This window comes from Mugil cephalus, chromosome 3 (assembly GCF_022458985.1).
Source record: "Mugil cephalus isolate CIBA_MC_2020 chromosome 3, CIBA_Mcephalus_1.1, whole genome shotgun sequence".
Taxonomy (NCBI): Eukaryota; Metazoa; Chordata; class Actinopteri; order Mugiliformes; family Mugilidae; genus Mugil; species Mugil cephalus.
This window is the reverse complement of record NC_061772.1, coordinates 31,426,201-31,443,005: the sequence shown is the minus strand read 5'-3', so window position 1 is coordinate 31,443,005 and position 16,805 is coordinate 31,426,201. Positions and strand designations below refer to the sequence as shown.

The window sequence follows — 16,805 nt, the reverse complement described above, 5'->3', positions numbered from 1 at the left end:
CAATGGAGACGTGACCTCGGAGCAGGAAGAGAAGACTCCACAGAGCCCGTGAGTTTTATTGATCAGTTTATTGATGAGAGTAGAAAGATGACACGTTAAAACCATTAAAAGATTAATCAGATTAAATCTCCTTCATGTTTAATCTCTATTGATGCGTTTCATTGTTGATGATCAAACAGACTCCAGGAACAACAGAATATATCTGAACGAGTTCATTAAACTCAACAACTTGTCTCCAGCTGTTAGCCGCGTTAGCCCAAGTGCTAGCAGAATCCCCGGCTAACGTATGCTTGGCTTGGTTCATGTGCTGTTTGAAGCTGGAAAGAAAACTCCTTCCTGCAGAGTGTGATGATACTTTATGTGTCTCCACTGGTCCCTCTTGGTGTCTTTGTCCTCAAATGTCCCATGGAGAGGACCAACGTGCTGTTTAGCGTCTTCCATCTTTATGGGTTGGTTCTGCTGCCTGTCACTACCGGATCAGCTGGTGCTAACGCTAACGCTACTTGGACAAACTGAGACACGTTCACAGTCGTTCTGGGTTCAGATTATTAATTAGTTGTTGTTTAACTAGTTAATTAGCATCGTGATCAGTAAACTCTAAACTAGACGGGGACGTATCTTTTCTCTGACCGTGTTCAGTGTTTGACTTGGAAGCAGTTGTTCAGTGAGTTCAATCAGGAGGAATGTTTGATAGAAGTGCTCCAACTCAACGTGTTTCTAACTAAACTTCACCCAGAACATTTTATTTCCATGACACCTTCAGAGAAACAAATCTAATCAACTCGTATCTGATAAAAACAGGAAAAAATGATTTTATAAATAAAGGAACATTCCTCTGGACTTTAATAGTTCATCAGACCTGCTGCTTATTATGGAACTTCTCTTCTGTCCTGTAAGTGTTTCTCATAAATCGTGTCTCCAGACAGAACTGGAGATCTGGTCTCAGTATGTGTGTCAATCAGCAGCAGCGCCACCATGTGGTCAGTACAATAATGTATCAGCTGCTGCCTCTGATGGATCTCTACCTACCACTGGACCAGAACCAGGACACATGGAAGGAGACTTGGAGACATGATCCAGATTCAGGAACCAGATGGAAAGGAAGGAAGGAAGGAAGGAAGGAAGGAAGGAAGGAAGGAAGGAAGGAAGGAAGGAATGTTCCTCTGGTTGCCCTGGTTTTCATGGTTCCTCTGGTTCTAATTCCTCTGGTTCCTCTAATTCCTCTGGTTCTGGTTCCTCCGGTTCTAATTGCTCTGGTTCCTCTAATTCCTCTGGTTCTGGTTCCTCTCGTTCCTCAGGTTCTAGTTCCTCCGGTTCTAATTCCTCCGGTTAGTCTAATTTCACTGATTCTGGTTCTGGTTCCTCTGGTTCCTTTGGTTCTACTTCCTCTGGTTGTAATTCCTCCGGTTCCTCTAATTCCTCTGATTGTGGTTCTGGTTCCTCTGGTTCTGGTTCCTCTCGTTCCTCAGGTTCTAGTTCCTCCGGTTCTAATTCCTCTGGTTCCTCTAATTCCTCTGGCTCTGGTTCCTCCAGTTCTGGTTCCTCTGATTCCTCTGGTTCTGGTTCCTCTGGTTCTAATTCCTCTGGTTAGTCTAATTTCACTGATTCTGGTTCTGGTTCCTCTGGTTCTAATTCCTCTGGTTCTGGTTCCTCAGATTCTCTTGTCTGGTTCTGTGGTAGGTTAACGTGTCTTAACGTTGAGTCTGAGATGAACCTGGAGAAATGTTCTGTCTCTGTGTTTTGGACATAATTGTCCAATAATGTCCTCGTGGCTGCAGTCCTCCTTCTTTCAGATCACAGTTTATTCTCAGCTGGTTCTTCTCATTCTGGGTTCTTGGTTTACTGTCTCTCATCTAATCACCGGTGTCTATATCTATGTCTCTCTGTCTCTGTCTCTGTCTCTGTCTCCGTCTCCGTCTTCCTGCTGCGTCTCCTCCAGCAGGAGTCGCTCTTTCCTCAGTCATCACATGTCGGCTCTGGGTCTGAGCAGGAAGTCCAGACTCTTCTCCAAAGCCAGCTCCATCTCTGAGGAGCCTCCATCCGCCGGCAGGTCTGTGTAGTCGCCTGCGTTAGCGCCACCCACTGGACAGGAGGGGAAGGAGATGATGAGTCCTTTTACTTCGTTCATTAAAGTTCCTGGGTCTAAAAGTTCCGGGGACTTTCGGGGACATGCTGCTGATGACTCTGCAGACCTGTTAGTGAAAAGGGTCCAACTCCTTTTAGTTCAGGGGCCACATTCAGTCCGGTTTGACCTCAGGGGGTCGGACCAGGAACACATCAGGATAATAACCTGAACTACAGATGTTTCACTTTGTTTCAGGTCAGAGAAGAACATTATGAACCTGTTTCAATTTAATGAACTGAACCATTACAAAACATTTAATGAACAACTGGACGTTTCTAAAGAGACACAAGTGAGTTTGTTTTTAGTTCCAGGTCTCTGTGTCGTCTTCTGTCCACAACTCTAAAACTAAAGCCTGAGGAACAATAGATGGCCTGGATGGGCCTTATGCTTGACACGTGTGTTAGTGTGTAGCCCCCTGCAGGCCACACGGCTCATTACAGCATCACCAAATCTTATAAAGTAAAAGTAAAATATACTAAAATAAAACAATAATGAAATAAAAAATAAATAAAATAAAATCGAGTAAATCTAGTGAAATAAAAAATAGTGTGAGTGAAAACATGTGCAGAATTTGCATATGAACAAATGTACAAGAAACATAAATATCATGCAGTTAACTCAGAAAGGTGAAAAAACGTTCACTGGAGGAAAGATTGATCATCTGAATAATGGATGGATGGATGATGGATGGATGGATGATGGATGATGGATGGATGGATGGATGGATGGATGATGGATGGATGGATGGATGGATGGATGGAGGATGGATGGATGGATGATGGATGATGGATGGATGATGGATGGATGGCTGATGGATGATGGATGGATGGATGGATGGATGGATGGATGATGGATGGATGATGGATGGATGGATGGCTGATGGATGATGGATGGATGGATGGATGGAGGATGGATGGATGGCTGATGGTTGATGGATGGATGGATGGATGGAGGATGGATGGATGGATGATGGATGATGGATGGATGATGGATGGATGGATGGCTGATGGATGATGGATGATGATGGATGGATGGATGGATGATGGATGGATGGCTGATGGTTGATGGATGGATGGATGGATGGAGGATGGATGATGGATGATGGATGGTTGATGGATGATGGATGGATGGATGATGGATGGATGGATGATGGATGATGGATGATGGATGGATGATGAGATGGATGGATGATGGATGATGGATGATGGATGGATGATGGATGATGGATGGATGATGGATGGATGGATGATGGATGGATGATGGATGGATGATGGATGGATGATGGATGGATGGATGGATGATGGATGATGGATGATGGATGGATGATGGATGGATGATGGATGGATGGATGGATGATGGATGATGGATGGATGATGGATACTTTATTAACTCCATATTATGGTTGTGATTGTTGCAGCTCGTCCTCAGATGTCTCTCTCCAGCAGAACTCGTCGTCTCCGTCCAGCAACAAGATGGAAAGTAAGACGGGCTTCAGGTGAGTGGATTAACTGGGATGAACTGAGTTTAACTGGGATGAACTGGGATGAACTGAGTTTAACTGGGATGAACTGAGTTTAACTGGGATGAACTGGGATGAACTGAGTTTAACTGGGATGAACTGGGATGAACTGGGATGAACTGGGATGAACGGGGATGTGTGGTTACCGTGGTAACAAGGCGGGTTTGCTTCCTGGTGTATCTTGTTGGATTGGTTCTGGAGGTGGTTCTGGAGGTGGTTCTGGATCCTGTGTCGATAGTTGATTGTTCTTTTTTCTTCTTGGGTTCATTTTCTAGATCCATCATTAAATCAGCTGATCAATTCTCTAACGTTTGATTCTCACTAAACTCTCACCTCTTATTTCATTCGGTGCTTGTTTTCTCATTCCTGTCTATTGTTCTGGTTCTAGACCGGTTCTGGTTCTGGTTCTGTCTAATAATCAGTGTAATAAAAGAAACAGTTCTAATGTTTTAATCTTCATCGTTTCTTCTTCTTCTCCCTCAACCCTCCCCCCCAGCTCTGGGGAGGAAGACCAGGTCTTCTGGTGAGTATCCTCCTCCTCCTGCTGCCGCCATGCCCCCCCCTCCCCCCCTCCTCCTTTCTCCTCCTGCTGCCATACCCCCCCCTCCTCCTTTCTCCCATACCCCCCTCCTCCTTTCTCCTCCTGCTGCCATACCCCCCCCCCCCTTCTCCTCCTGCTGCCATACTCCCCCCCTCCTCCTTTCTCCTCCTGCTGCCACACCCCCCCTCCTCCTTTCTCCCATACCCCCCTCCTCCTTTCTCCTCTACCCCCCCTCCTCCTTTCTCCTCCTGCTGCCACACCCCCCCTCCTCCTTTCTCCTCTACCCCCCTTCCTCCTTTCTCCTCCTGCTGCCACACCCCCCCTCCTCTTTCTCCTCTACCCCCCCCTCCTCCTTTCTCCTCCTGTATAAATGACTGAATGAATCTTTTAATCTTTTTCTCTCTGAGGTTTTTTTCTGTTTGCGTTGAACCTGGAAATTAAACAGTAAACTCTGATCAGCTGATCAGGTTTAAATCAGCTGATCAGGTGTGTGTTGTGTGTCTCAGGTGTGTGTCTCAGGAGTGAGTTGCGTGTCTCAGGTGTGTGTTGTGTGTCTCAGGTGTGTGTTGCGTGTCTCAGGTGTGTGTTGCGTGTCTCAGGTGTGTCTCTCAGGTGTGTGTTGCGTGTCTCAGGTGTGTGTCTCAGGTGTGTGTTGCGTGTCTCAGGTGTGTGTCTCATGTGTGTTTTGTGTGTCTCAGGTGTGTGTTGCGTGTCTCAGGTGTGTGTTGTGTGTCTCAGGTGTGTGTTGTGTGTCTCAGGTGTGTGTTGCGTGTCTCAGGTGTGTGTTGTGTGTCTCAGGTGTGTGTTGTGTGTCTCAGGTGTGTGTCTCAGGTGTGTGTTGGATCTCAGGTGTGTGTTGCGTGTCTCAGGTGTGTGTCTCAGGTGTGTGTTGCGTGTCTCAGGTGTGTGTTGCGTGTCTCAGGAGTGAGTTGTGTGTCTCAGGTGTGTGTTGCGTGTCTCAGGTGTGTGTTGTGTGTCTCAGGTGTGTGTTGCGTGTCTCAGGTGTGTGTTGTGTGTCTCAGGTGTGTGTTGCGTGTCTCAGGTGTGTGTTGCGTGTCTCAGGAGTGAGTTGCGTGTCTCAGGTGTGTGTTGCGTGTCTCAGGTGTGTGTTGCGTGTCTCAGGTGTGTGTTGTGTGACTCAGGTGTGTGTTGTGTCTCTGCAGTTCAGGGGACTCTGATGTAAATCAGGACAAACCGGTCCTGAGGAAGTTTAGGTAAGTTCTGCTGCCCCGTTGCATGCTGGGAGCTGTAGGAGGAGTGTGACTGGACCAATCAGATCAAAGGACGGTGTCCTCTCATGTCTCTCTGATGGTCGTCTCCGTCTCCGTAGTCCTGGTTCTGACCAGAACCATAGAACCTAAGATCCAGCAGAGAATCAACTGTGGAGCTCAGAGACCTGAACCCAGAGACCAGAGACCAGAGACCTGGACCTAGAACCTAGAACCTAGAGACCAGAAACCTGAACCCAAATACCAGAGACCTGCACCTAGAACCCAGAGACCTGAACCCAAAGACCACAGACCTGAACCTAGAACCTAGAGACCAGAAACCAGAAACCTGAACCCAAATACCAGAGACCTGAACCTAGAGACCAGAGACCTGCACCTAGACCTAGAAACTAGAGACCAGAAACCTGATCTTAGAGACCTGAACTCAGAGACCAGAACCTAGAACCTAGAGACCAGAGACATGAACCTAGAGACCTGAACTCAGAGGCCAGAACCTAGTACCTAGAGACCAGAGACCAGAACCTAGAGACCTGAACTCAGAGACCAGAGACCTGAACCTAGAGACCTGAACTCAGAGACCAGAACCTAGTACCTAGAGACCAGAGACCAGAACCTAGAACCTAGAACCAAGAGACCAGAGACTTGAACCTACAGACCTGAACCCAGAGACCAGAACCTAGAATCTAGAACCTAGAACCTAGAACCCAGAGACTAGAGACCTAGAGACCAGAGACCTGAACCTAGAGACCTGAACTCAGAGACCAGAACCTAGAACCAAGAGACCAGAGACCTGAACCTACAGACCTGAACCCAGAGACCAGAACCTAGAACCTAGAACCTAGAACCTAGAACCCAGAGACTAGAGACCTAGAGACCTACAACCTAGAACCTAGAACCTATAGACCAGAGACCTAGGAGCAGAACTCAGTACACAGAGCTGGGAGGACTCAACTCCAGACTTCAGGTCTGGACTCTTGATAAAGGGACTGCTTGTTACTGGTGGTGGTGGTGGTGGGGTTCTGATTGGTTGGGTGGGGGTCAGGGGGGTCAGGGTTTGGTTTGGGGGCCTGACTGGTTTGCTTGTGTGTTCTGTGACGTTGGGTGGAGTCTAATCGCTGGTGTTAATCCCTGGATCTGGTTTTGCAGTGAAAACAGAAACTGATGTGAAACCTCATTTGATGCTGGTTGATGTTTGTTGGTTTAATATTAAATCGACTCGACTTTCACCTGCTGTCACATACAGACGTTTACTTATTTATTCATTTATTGCCCCCCCCCCACAGAGGGAACTTCCTGCGCAGCCTGGAAGCTACACAAGCTGGAAAGAAGAGAAGAAGTAAAAACCTCACTCAGGCCAAGTTTTCCTCCTTTGATGATGTCACGACTACGAGCCCACAGCCGACACCCGAGGATGAAGAGACGTCACATCATGGTGACTCTTTATTATCATAATTATTATTATTATTAGTAGTAGTAATAGTAATAATAGTAGTAGTGACAGAAGTAGTAGTAATAGTAATAATAGTAGTAGTGACAGTAGTAGTAGTAGTAGTAGTAGTAGTAGTAGTAGTAGTAGCTCCCCACACATGAATGAATTTTCTTCTTCTGTGGTTTTGTTCAGGTTCAACGTCCAGCAGTCTGGACACTGAGAAACACTCCAACTCCCAGAATGCACCAGGTGAGACACCAGGGATCTGTTGTCCTCTAGAGACAGAGACAGGAACTTTATGACATGTGTCCACCCCTCTGTGTTGCAGCAGCGCCCGTCCAGCATCAGTGCAGCACGTTGTCCAACGACACCAAGTTCCTGTTGGACATGTTGTACTCGAAGACGCCCAACACCACAGAAGAAGAAGAAGGAAGCCTCCTGCCCGGTGAGAGAGGACATATTTGTGTTTCACTAGTGTACATCGTACTGGAGCCAAGATGGCGGCTCCTGATAATCCAGTTTTTCTTCTTCATGAACAACTCTTAAGTCCTATTCACATGGGACTAGACAGAGACGACATTATTCCAGATTATTATTATTATTACTGTTGTTGTTGTTGTTGTTGTTGTTTAACTCTGGTTCAGAGGAGTCTGAGAGGAGTGAGACCTCCCTGTGCTTCCCTCCTCTCAGGTGAGGATCCAGGTCCTGGTTCTGGTCGGGTGTTGGAGCGTCTGTCGAGTATCAGAGCGCGCTCAGTGGAGCCCACCGCCCCCAGTGAGAGCAGCACCTCCCGCAGGGCGGAGCTGGAGGTTCTGGAAGGTTCTGCCCAGGCAGCACGGGCCCGACTGGCCCAGGAGCAGCAGGTCAGACCCTGAACCAGGGGGTTCATCCCAGAACCAGACCCACTCATCATCATTATTAGCTTGTCCTCGAGACAAACCCAGAAATCCAAGAACCAGGAAGAGATCTGGTTCTGGATCCATCAGAGAACAGAGAAACGTTCAGGTTCACGTGACAGGAACCAGGGTCAGGTAGGACCAGGACCAGGGTCAGAGGTCAGAGGTCTTCAGGTGTGACCAGGGACTCAACTTTATTTCTAAAGCTCCTTTAAAATGACGGCAGGAGTTTGTTAAATATATTTTTACAGACTCTTCTCAGGACCTGAAGGTTTAGGCCAGTGCAGGCTTTAAAACCGATTGAGAGAAGGTGAGACCAGGGTCAGAGGTCAGGTTTGTCCAGGTGTGACTAGGTGTGACTAGGCGTGTCAGGTGTGTGTAGGTGTGTCAGGTGTGTGTAGGTGTGTCCAGGTGTGTCTACGTGTGTCCAGGTGTGTCCAGGTGTGACTAGGTGTGTCCAGGTGTGTCCAGGTGTGCCTAAGTGTGACTAGGTGTGTCCAGGTGTGTCTACGTGTGTCCAGGTGTGCCTAAGTGTGACTAGGTGTGTCCAGGTGTGTCTACGTGTGTCCAGGTGTGCCTAAGTGTGACTAGATATGTCCAGGTGTGTCTACGTGTGTCCAGGTGTGCCTAAGTGTGACTAGATATGTCCAGGTGTGTCCAGGTATGTCTAGGTGTGTCTAGGTGTGACTAGGTGTGACTAGTTGTGACTAGGGGTGTCAGGTGTGTGTAGGTGTGTCCAGGTGTGTCCAGGTGTGTCTAGGTGTGACTAGATATGTCCAGGTGTGTCCAGGTATGTCTAGGTGTGTCCAGGTGTGTCTAAGTGTGTCCAGGTATGTCTAGGTGTGTCTACGCGTGTCCAGGTGTGACTAAGTGTGACTAGATATGTCCAGATGTGTCCAGGTATGTCTAGGTGTGTCTACGCGTGTCCAGGTGTGACTAAGTGTGACTAGATATGTCCAGATGTGTCCAGGTGTGTCCAGGTGTGTCTAGGTGTGTCTAGGTGTGACTAGGTGTGACTAGTTGTGACTAGGGGTGTCAGGTGTGTGTAGGTGTGTCCAGGTGTGTCCAGGTGTGTCTAGGTGTGTCTACATGTGTCTGCGTGTGACTAAGTGTGACTAGATATGTCCAGGTGTGTCCAGGTGTGTCCCGGTGTGTCCAGGTGTGACTAGATGTGTCCAGGTGTGTCCAGGTGTGACTAGATGTGTCCAGGTGTGTCCAGGTGTGTCTAGGTGTGTCTACGCGTGTCCAGGTGTGACTAAGTGTGACTAGATATGTCCAGATGTGTCCAGGTGTGTCCAGGTGTGTCTAGGTGTGTCTAGGTGTGACTAGGTGTGACTAGTTGTGACTAGGGGTGTCAGGTGTGTCCAGGTGTGTCCAGGTGTGTCCAGGTGTGTCCAGGTGTGTCTACATGTGTCTGCGTGTGACTAAGTGTGACTAGATATGTCCCGGTGTGTCCAGGTGTGACTAGATGTGTCCAGGTGTGTCCAGGTGTGTCTAGGTGTGTCCAGGTGTGTCTAAGTGTGTCTAAGTGTGTCCAGGTGTGTCCAGGTGTGTCCAGGTGTGACTAGGTGTGTCCAAGTGTGTCCAGGTGTGTCTCTGTCGTTGATCTGATGCGTGTCCTCCTTCAGCAGCGTCTCCTGAAGCAGCAGACCAGTATCGACGTGGAGACCCACGCCCGCCGCCTGGAGACCACCCAGATGACCCCCCTGGGTCCTGGGGCCTCCGGAGGCCCTGATGCCTGGGACCAGCTCCAGCCTCGCGCCTCCGCCCTGCGCATCAAGGACCTGGACTTCTCCGACCTGCTGGACGAGGAGGACATTGACGTGTTGGACATGGACACCTCCGACTCCAGCTCCTCGTTCTCCCGCCTCTCTGGCCTCCCTCCGCCTCCCCCTCCTCCCCCAGGAATGGCTGGAATTCCTCCTCCACCTCCCCCACCTCCTCCACCTGGAGGTATGGCTCAGGCCCCGCCTCCCCCACCTCCTCCACCTGGTATGGCCCCGCCCCCTCCCCCAGGTGCTCCTCCTCCCCCTCCTCCTGGCTCCTTGTTCTCCAAACAGAAGAAGAAGACAGTGAAGTTGTTCTGGAAGGAGCTGAAGCAGGCGGACGGACCCAAGAAGTGTCGCTTCGGTCGGGGGACGGTGTGGGCGTCTCTGGACAAGGTGGCCGTGGACACCGCCCGCCTCGAGCACCTGTTTGAGTCCAAAGCCAAGGAGATGGCTGTCGCCAAGGTAACCAGGGTCCACATCTCTAGAGAGTCAAAGAGGAGCTGCTAGTGGCCAAAGTCTAAGAAAACTAAATTAGAACTAGAGCAGACGGTGCTAAAGATAAGAGGTATTCCTGTAGGAGCTACGTGAGAGGGTCCTTTAGGAGAATATTCATTTTTTATTTGTATTATATTATGTTTCTCCTCTTTATGAGCTCAGTAGAAAACAGACATAACATTGACAGTTGCTGCTGCAGAGCCTCTCCACCAGGGGGCTCCATGGGATGGAGAACATCCAGTTAAAAGCTCAGAGTAACATTTAACGTTTCTATTCTTTATAAAGTTTAACAATGATCCTGAGGTTAAAAGCTGCATCCTCGTCTTTCATCTGTGCAGAAAGGACCTGAGACCAAGAAGACTGCGATCCTGGTCCTGGACCCAAAGAGGAGCAACGCCATCAACATCGGGATGACTGTTCTACCGGCGGTCCACGTCATCAAGACCGCCATCCTCAACTTCGACGAGTACGCCATCAGCAAGGAGGGCATCGAGGTACCGAACAGGCCCCGCCTCCAGGGATCAGATCGACTGATAAAGTCTGAAAGACTGTGTTGAGTCTATTGGTCACATTATTAACAACTAACCCCCCCATCCTGTGCTGAGCAGAAGATCCTGACCATGACTCCCACCGAGGAGGAGAAGCAGAAGATCCAGGAGGCTCAGCTGGCCAATCCTGACGTCCCCCTGGGGACAGCGGAGCAGTTCCTGTTCAGCCTGGCCTCCATCAACGCCCTGACGCCCCGTCTCCAGCTCTGGGCCTTCAAACTCAACTACGAGGCTCTGGAGAAGGTAACGAGCTGAGACCAGCTGAAGATTTAGACTTCAGAGTACAGGTGTGAAATGTACCAGACCAGACGGTCTAATCTGGTCCAGGACAGGATCAGTCTGAGAACCTGAGGCGTTTCACAACGTACGTTGTGTTGCAACAACTCAATATTTTAGTTCCTGTCCACTTCCCACTCCTACGTCACGTCCAATGACTCGGGTATCAAAAGTATCGATATTTTGATTTGAGAATCAATATTAGACCTGGTATCGGAGGAATCGATATCCACATGTCACCGGTTTAGACGAGTTCATCTGAGGCTCATCTCCGAGCAGAGAGTTTTATTCTCACCTTCATTTAACCAGGTTTGTCTCAGTGACCTGTCAAGAAGAACAGCTCATATAGCAACACTCAGACAGACTCAACATTAAACAGACATAAAAGATACAAATAATGACTGAATTTACAAAATCAGTTTAAGACATGAAGCCTGGATATCATGAGGTAATCATGGTGGAGTAAAATGTTCCATGTAGTTGGAGCTGAAACCCTAAAAGTTTCAGTTCTGACCTCAGCAACAAAAAGATGTAAAAGTCCTAAGAGCAGAGGCTGTAGACGAATGAATGAATGCATGAATGCATGAATGCCGCTGGCTGTGTCGCCCCCTGCAGGAGATTGCAGAGCCTCTGTTTGACCTGAAGCTGGGTATGGAGCAGCTGGCGTCCAATCAGACGTTCAGGAGGATCCTGGCCACGCTGCTCGCCATCGGAAACTTCCTCAACAGCTCCAACGTGAGAACGAGGCCTCCTCATTATATGAAGAAATTACCGCGACAACCCCTCCTGCTCCTCCTCCTCCTAACCAGCCCCCCCCCCCCCCCCCCTCTGTGTGCAGGCTAAGGGCTTTGAGCTGAGTTACCTGGAGAAGGTGGTGGAGGTGAAGGACACCGTCCACCGTCAGTCTCTCCTTCATCACACCTGTAGCCTGGTGGTGGAGAACGACCCAGACTCCTCCGACGTCTACTCTGAGATCCCAGCCATCACCCGCTCAGCCAAGGTAGCCTCCTGCTCCTCCTCCTCCTCCTCCGCCTCCTCCTCCTCCTCCCTCTCTGCCTCCTCCCTCTCCTCCTTCTCCTCCTCCTCATCCTCCTCCTTCCTCTCCTCCTCCTCCTCCCTCTCCTCCACCTCCTCCTCCTCCTCCTCCCTCTCTGCCTCCTCCCTCTCCTCCTTCTCCTCCTCCTCCTCCTCCTCTTCCGCCTCCTCCTCCTCCTCTTCCTCCTCCTCACTCTCCTCCTCCTCCTTCTCCTCCTCTTCCGCCTCTTCCTCCTCCTCCTCCTCCGCCGCCTCCTCACTCTCCTCCTCCTCCTCCTCCTCCTCACTCTCCTCCTCCTCCTTCTCCTCCTCTTCCGCCTCTTCCTCCTCCTCCTCCTCCTCCTCACTCTCCTCCTCACTCTCCTCCTCCTCCTCCTCCTCCTAAATGTTACATGTGTTTGATTGTGTTTTGTGAGTGATGTTGTAACCCCCCCCCCCCACCCCCTCCCTCAGGTGGACTTTGAGCTCCTCTCAGAGAACCTGATGCAGCTGGAGAGACGCTGCAAAGCATCATGGGATAACCTGAAGGTTGTGGCTAAGCATGAAACCAAAGCGGTGCTGAAGAACAAGATGGCCGACTTCCTGAAGGACTGCACTCAGAGGATCATCATCCTGAAGGTGGTCCACCGCAGGGTCATCAACAGGTCTGAACCCCCCCCCCCTCCCCGGATCTGGATCTGATCTGAGCTCGTAAACCAAACTATTCACTCACCCCCCCCGTCCCCCCGTCCCCGTCCCGTCCCCCCCCACCCCCCCTCCTCCTCCAGGTTCCACTCCTTCCTGCTGTTCCTGGGCCAACCTTCTTCCTCAGTCAGAGACATCAAGGTGACCAGCTTCTGCCGGATCATCAGTGAGTTTTCTCTGGAGTATCGAACGACCAGAGAACGTGTCGTCACACTCAAGCGCAAACGAGCCGCCCACCGAGAACGGACCAAGACCAGAGGGAAGATGATCACCGAGGTAACGGGGTCAGGGGTCAGGGGTCAGGGGTCAGATGAACTATGAACCTCACAGAGACACAAACCTCTTAATGACCTTCATGGTTCCTCTGATGAATGTGTCTCTACGTTGTTCAGGGTCAGTTTCTGTTCAAGAGCTGCTGGTTTCCATGGAAACAGCCTGTAGACGTCCAGACAGCAGGGGGCGCTGTAGGCAGACTGGCTTTTATCTGACCCCCCCTCTCTGATTTGTGTCTCTTCCTCTCAGACGGAGAAGTTTTCAGGGGCGGTGCCTCATCAGGAGAACCCCGTCCCCGTCTCCATGGCAGCGGAGATGGAGGCGGAGCCAGACCAGGAGGAGGAGCATGAGAACATGAAGAACCTGCTGATCAGCGACAGCCGCCTGAGTCTGGATACGCGAGGCCTGAGACGGTCCAGAGGCATACGAAGTAAGACCAGAGGCTAGCCCTCTAACAGAACCAGAACCTGACCCTGAATGTGATCAGTAACCGTGACAACGCCGGCTGTGTCATGGTCACCCTCTCTCTCCGTTTATAACCACAAACACGTCGAACCAACCGTCTTTAGAACTTAGAGTGTAAATCTAACCTGGACATTTCTAAAGCTGAAAAACACATTTAGTTATTAGGACCATTTGGTTGATGGATGAATGTGATGGGTAACCATGGCGATATTGACAGTGGGCGTGTCTTATGTTAAAAGAAATATGTGAAGATTATGGTCTTGGTTCTGGTGTCCTGGTTCCGAAGTTCTGGTTCTGGTTCCCAGGTACCGGCAGGTTGAGTCTGGCCCAGACGTCTGCAGCCAAAGATGACGGGATCAGTTCCCAGGACGACGCCACAGATGAGATCATGGACCGCCTGGTCAAGTCCGTTACCCAGAATCCCTCAGACAGACCAGAGAGCCCTAAGACCCGCAAACGGTCCCGACTGAACAGGAAGTCCCGTGAGTACTGCCGCTGGGCTGTTGCCATGGCTACCAGCTCCTCCTCGTGTTTCCGCGCTGTGTAGCGTTAGCATTGACGTTAGCACCAATCAGCTGGTCCCGCTGGTCATGTGACCTGATTCTTGCTGAAGGTCAACTCTGGTTCTGGTTCAGACTGAGACACAACAGACGTTCTGTGTCCAAAACACAGAACAGCCTCATATCAGTGTCGCTTCCTCCGTTAATCCCCAGATCATCCCCAGATCATCACCAGGTTATCACCAGGTTATCACCACAGCTACAGATTAGAGGACCACACCACCAGAACCAGGAGCTCGCTCCAACTTTCACTCTCAGAAATGGTTTTATTTCTGATCAGGAGGATGAGGAACACAACGCATGCAAATACATTTAATCACCTGAGAACAAATGTATTCAGAACGTTTCACTGAGCCATTTGTGTCCTGCTGCTAAAGAAAGTTTAAATTAATGAAAGTAAAGTTAATTAATGTTAATTAAAGTTTGTGTTTATTAAAGTTAATTAGAGCTGGGTGATGCTGAGGTTTCACTTCCTGTTTGTCTTCTTCTAGTGCGGAGGACTCTGAAGAGCGGCCTCAGTCTGGACGTGGTTCAAGCTCTGGGCCTCAACAGCAAGACGGGACAACAGCTGTGATTTCAGATCTTCATCAGTCAGGAGGAGCAGGAGGAGCAGGAGGAGCAGGAGGAGCAGGAGGAGGAGGAGGAGCAGGAGGAGGAGCAGGAGGAGGAGGAGCAGGAGGAGGAGGAGATGAACTGAAAGCGAATCAACAGGAAATTAAATGTTTCCACACAGTTCAGAGTTAAAAGAACCACATGAGGTGTTTGTTGTTTCCACACAGCAGGCTAACTGCCCTAATGCTAAGCTAAGCTAAGTGAGGCTAGGCTAACATGTTCACTGAGAGGTGAAGGTTTTAAACCCTGGAGGAACCGACGTTTTTTAACTTTAACATCAACTCCAACGTTTTCTAGAGATAAAGATGAATGTGTTTAATAATTAATAAAGATTTTTAATAAGGATAATTTTCACTGATCATGTCTCCTCGTCCTTTAAGTTCAAATCTAAAGGTTTTTAAAGCTTCTTTAACGCAGCTGTGCCCTCAGACTTCATTCAGTCGCAGTAGCTCAGGTTCTGACTGGATCACGACCAGATTCAGATTCTCCTCCTGGACAGAGATGATCCAGATCAGGAAGAACGTTCCTGCCCCTGAGTCTTAGAAGAACTACAGCTGGAGACGTCTCTGTAGTCCAGATCCTGGAGGCTCCGACCTGAGCTGGAGGAACTCAGGGCTGAATAAATAACGGGAAACAAATATTACACAAGAAAATACCTGAGATATGTGTTCCAGCTGAGGGAGGCCAAATATTACTGAGCACAGTCAGACGGTCAATAAAATCCACAGAGCTGCTTCAGAGCTTCCACCTGAAACCAGGAAAACAGCCGAACCTGTTAGTCCAGGTCAGAGAGGAGCTCCTCTACGATTAAACCACAGCCCACGTGATGAGACTCCCTGGTTTAGTCTTTAAATCTGAGGTTTACAACATGTTTGTCACCGAAACACTTTAAATCAGCAAAACTCAGCTAAAAGTTTAAAGTGTTTAAACTCAGTCTGGACAGAAATGAGGCCGTTTAGAGAAGAGGAGGAAGTTAAAATGTGACACTTTGGAATCAGACATGGATCATAGTCTTTTTTGTTTCTATTCCATTTCTATATTCCATGTAACAGTGATGGTTTGATCAATTTAACAAATAAGAGAATAGCAGTCGCCTCTGTATTCCCTCCTCCTCCATCACTGTTTTCAACCTAAAGACATTAAATGAACAGACACAACTCACAAGGACTCAGATACAGATACAGATATAACATGAGCTCAGCATCAAAGCGTTGTCATGACTGTTGGAGCTAAAGAGAAGAACAATGTGTGTAATGTGTTGGAGGTTATGATGGTAACAGACTGAGGAGCTTTGTGAGGAGCTCAGATCAGGATGGAAAAGGTTCCACAAACATGTCTGAAGAGTCTGGAAGCCACAAATAACCCGGACCACTAACAAAGATCCAGACAAACAGCACTGCTCATGGAACTACAGATACCAGAGGACCCAGCTGATGATTGGACTACAAATCATCAGCAGGTCGGTCTCCTCTCGTCTCAGGACGGTGACTGTGACAGAGTCAGAAGGTCGTGTCCTCTGAGTCTGAGTGTGAATCAGATCAGATCAGATAATTCTCTGTTTACAGCACAACAGGAGATAAGAGCTGAACCTGAGAGCAGACACGCACATAACAACACCTGACAGATGGTTTCTATGGATACAGGGAAAGAGAAGAATAGAATATCCCATTAAATCTGGTTAAATCTGCTGTGAAATGGAGAAAGTTATGACTTTAGTCTAAACCAGCGCGTCAGGGGCCACACACACAACAGAATAACAACTATACTCAACCACAACGACAAACATTTTACCGCCAACAAGTTTATTATGAACGTTTCCATTTCATGAACTGAACTAAACTAAGAAAACACTGAGGGAAAGACTGTTGATAGAAAAAGAAGAGGTGAGTTTGTGTTCAGCTCCAGGTCCCAGTGTCTAAAACTAAAAGTGTGTGAACCCGAGGAGCATCATCCCACCCTGGACCAGACGAGACCCTCTGGACTTTCTGGTTCTGGATCATTTATTCATAGTCTAATTCTGGTCGTTTACTCTATTTTCTGTGTTGTTTTACTGAATATTACTTATGTTTTATTTGAATCTGTTTTATCTTTTTTTCTGTTCCTGTTTCTTCTGTGTGTAACTAACAGGTTATTTCCCGGTGGATCATTAAAATACATTGATGTGTTTATGGTTTTATTTATTCTGTGAATGCTCGTTACGTCATGACGCATTTTTCTGTTCTGTTCTATAAAAACAAAGCCTCTGATGAGGATCAGCTGTTCCATTCATCCGTCACAGGTGGTGCTCTGTGACGTCAGCGGCCGTAGTATTGGGCCGTGACGTCACTGATCAGGATCGATGAGGTCAGA

At 48.8% G+C, this 16,805-nt stretch overlaps 1 protein-coding gene across 10 annotated transcripts in view; it reads left to right on the top strand.

Annotated features, from left to right (window-relative positions):
* fhod1 (formin homology 2 domain containing 1) overlaps nt 1-14,814 on the top strand; it is a 33,400-nt gene extending 18,586 nt beyond the window's left edge. For 2 of the 10 annotated variants that reach the window (XM_047580973.1, XM_047580984.1), the window contains 19 exons: nt 1-48; nt 1,940-2,050; nt 3,543-3,620; nt 4,141-4,167; nt 5,349-5,399; nt 6,698-6,846; nt 7,036-7,092; nt 7,172-7,288; nt 7,534-7,706; nt 9,368-9,970; nt 10,342-10,497; nt 10,612-10,794; nt 11,443-11,562; nt 11,666-11,827; nt 12,316-12,506; nt 12,630-12,822; nt 13,069-13,249; nt 13,590-13,766; nt 14,336-14,814. The exon at nt 1-48 is cut by the window's left edge and continues 350 nt beyond it. In XM_047580973.1, the coding sequence (XP_047436929.1) occupies nt 1-48; nt 1,940-2,050; nt 3,543-3,620; nt 4,141-4,167; nt 5,349-5,399; nt 6,698-6,846; nt 7,036-7,092; nt 7,172-7,288; nt 7,534-7,706; nt 9,368-9,970; nt 10,342-10,497; nt 10,612-10,794; nt 11,443-11,562; nt 11,666-11,827; nt 12,316-12,506; nt 12,630-12,822; nt 13,069-13,249; nt 13,590-13,766; nt 14,336-14,418 (2,860 nt within the window). In that variant the 3' untranslated portion in view covers nt 14,419-14,814. The remainder of the gene's footprint in view (nt 49-1,939; nt 2,051-3,542; nt 3,621-4,140; nt 4,168-5,348; nt 5,400-6,697; nt 6,847-7,035; nt 7,093-7,171; nt 7,289-7,533; nt 7,707-9,367; nt 9,971-10,341; nt 10,498-10,611; nt 10,795-11,442; nt 11,563-11,665; nt 11,828-12,315; nt 12,507-12,629; nt 12,823-13,068; nt 13,250-13,589; nt 13,767-14,335) is intronic. The other 8 variants (XM_047580975.1, XM_047580977.1, XM_047580976.1 and 5 more) reach the window with 8 other exon arrangements.
* The last annotated feature ends 1,991 nt before the right edge of the window (nt 14,815-16,805 follow it).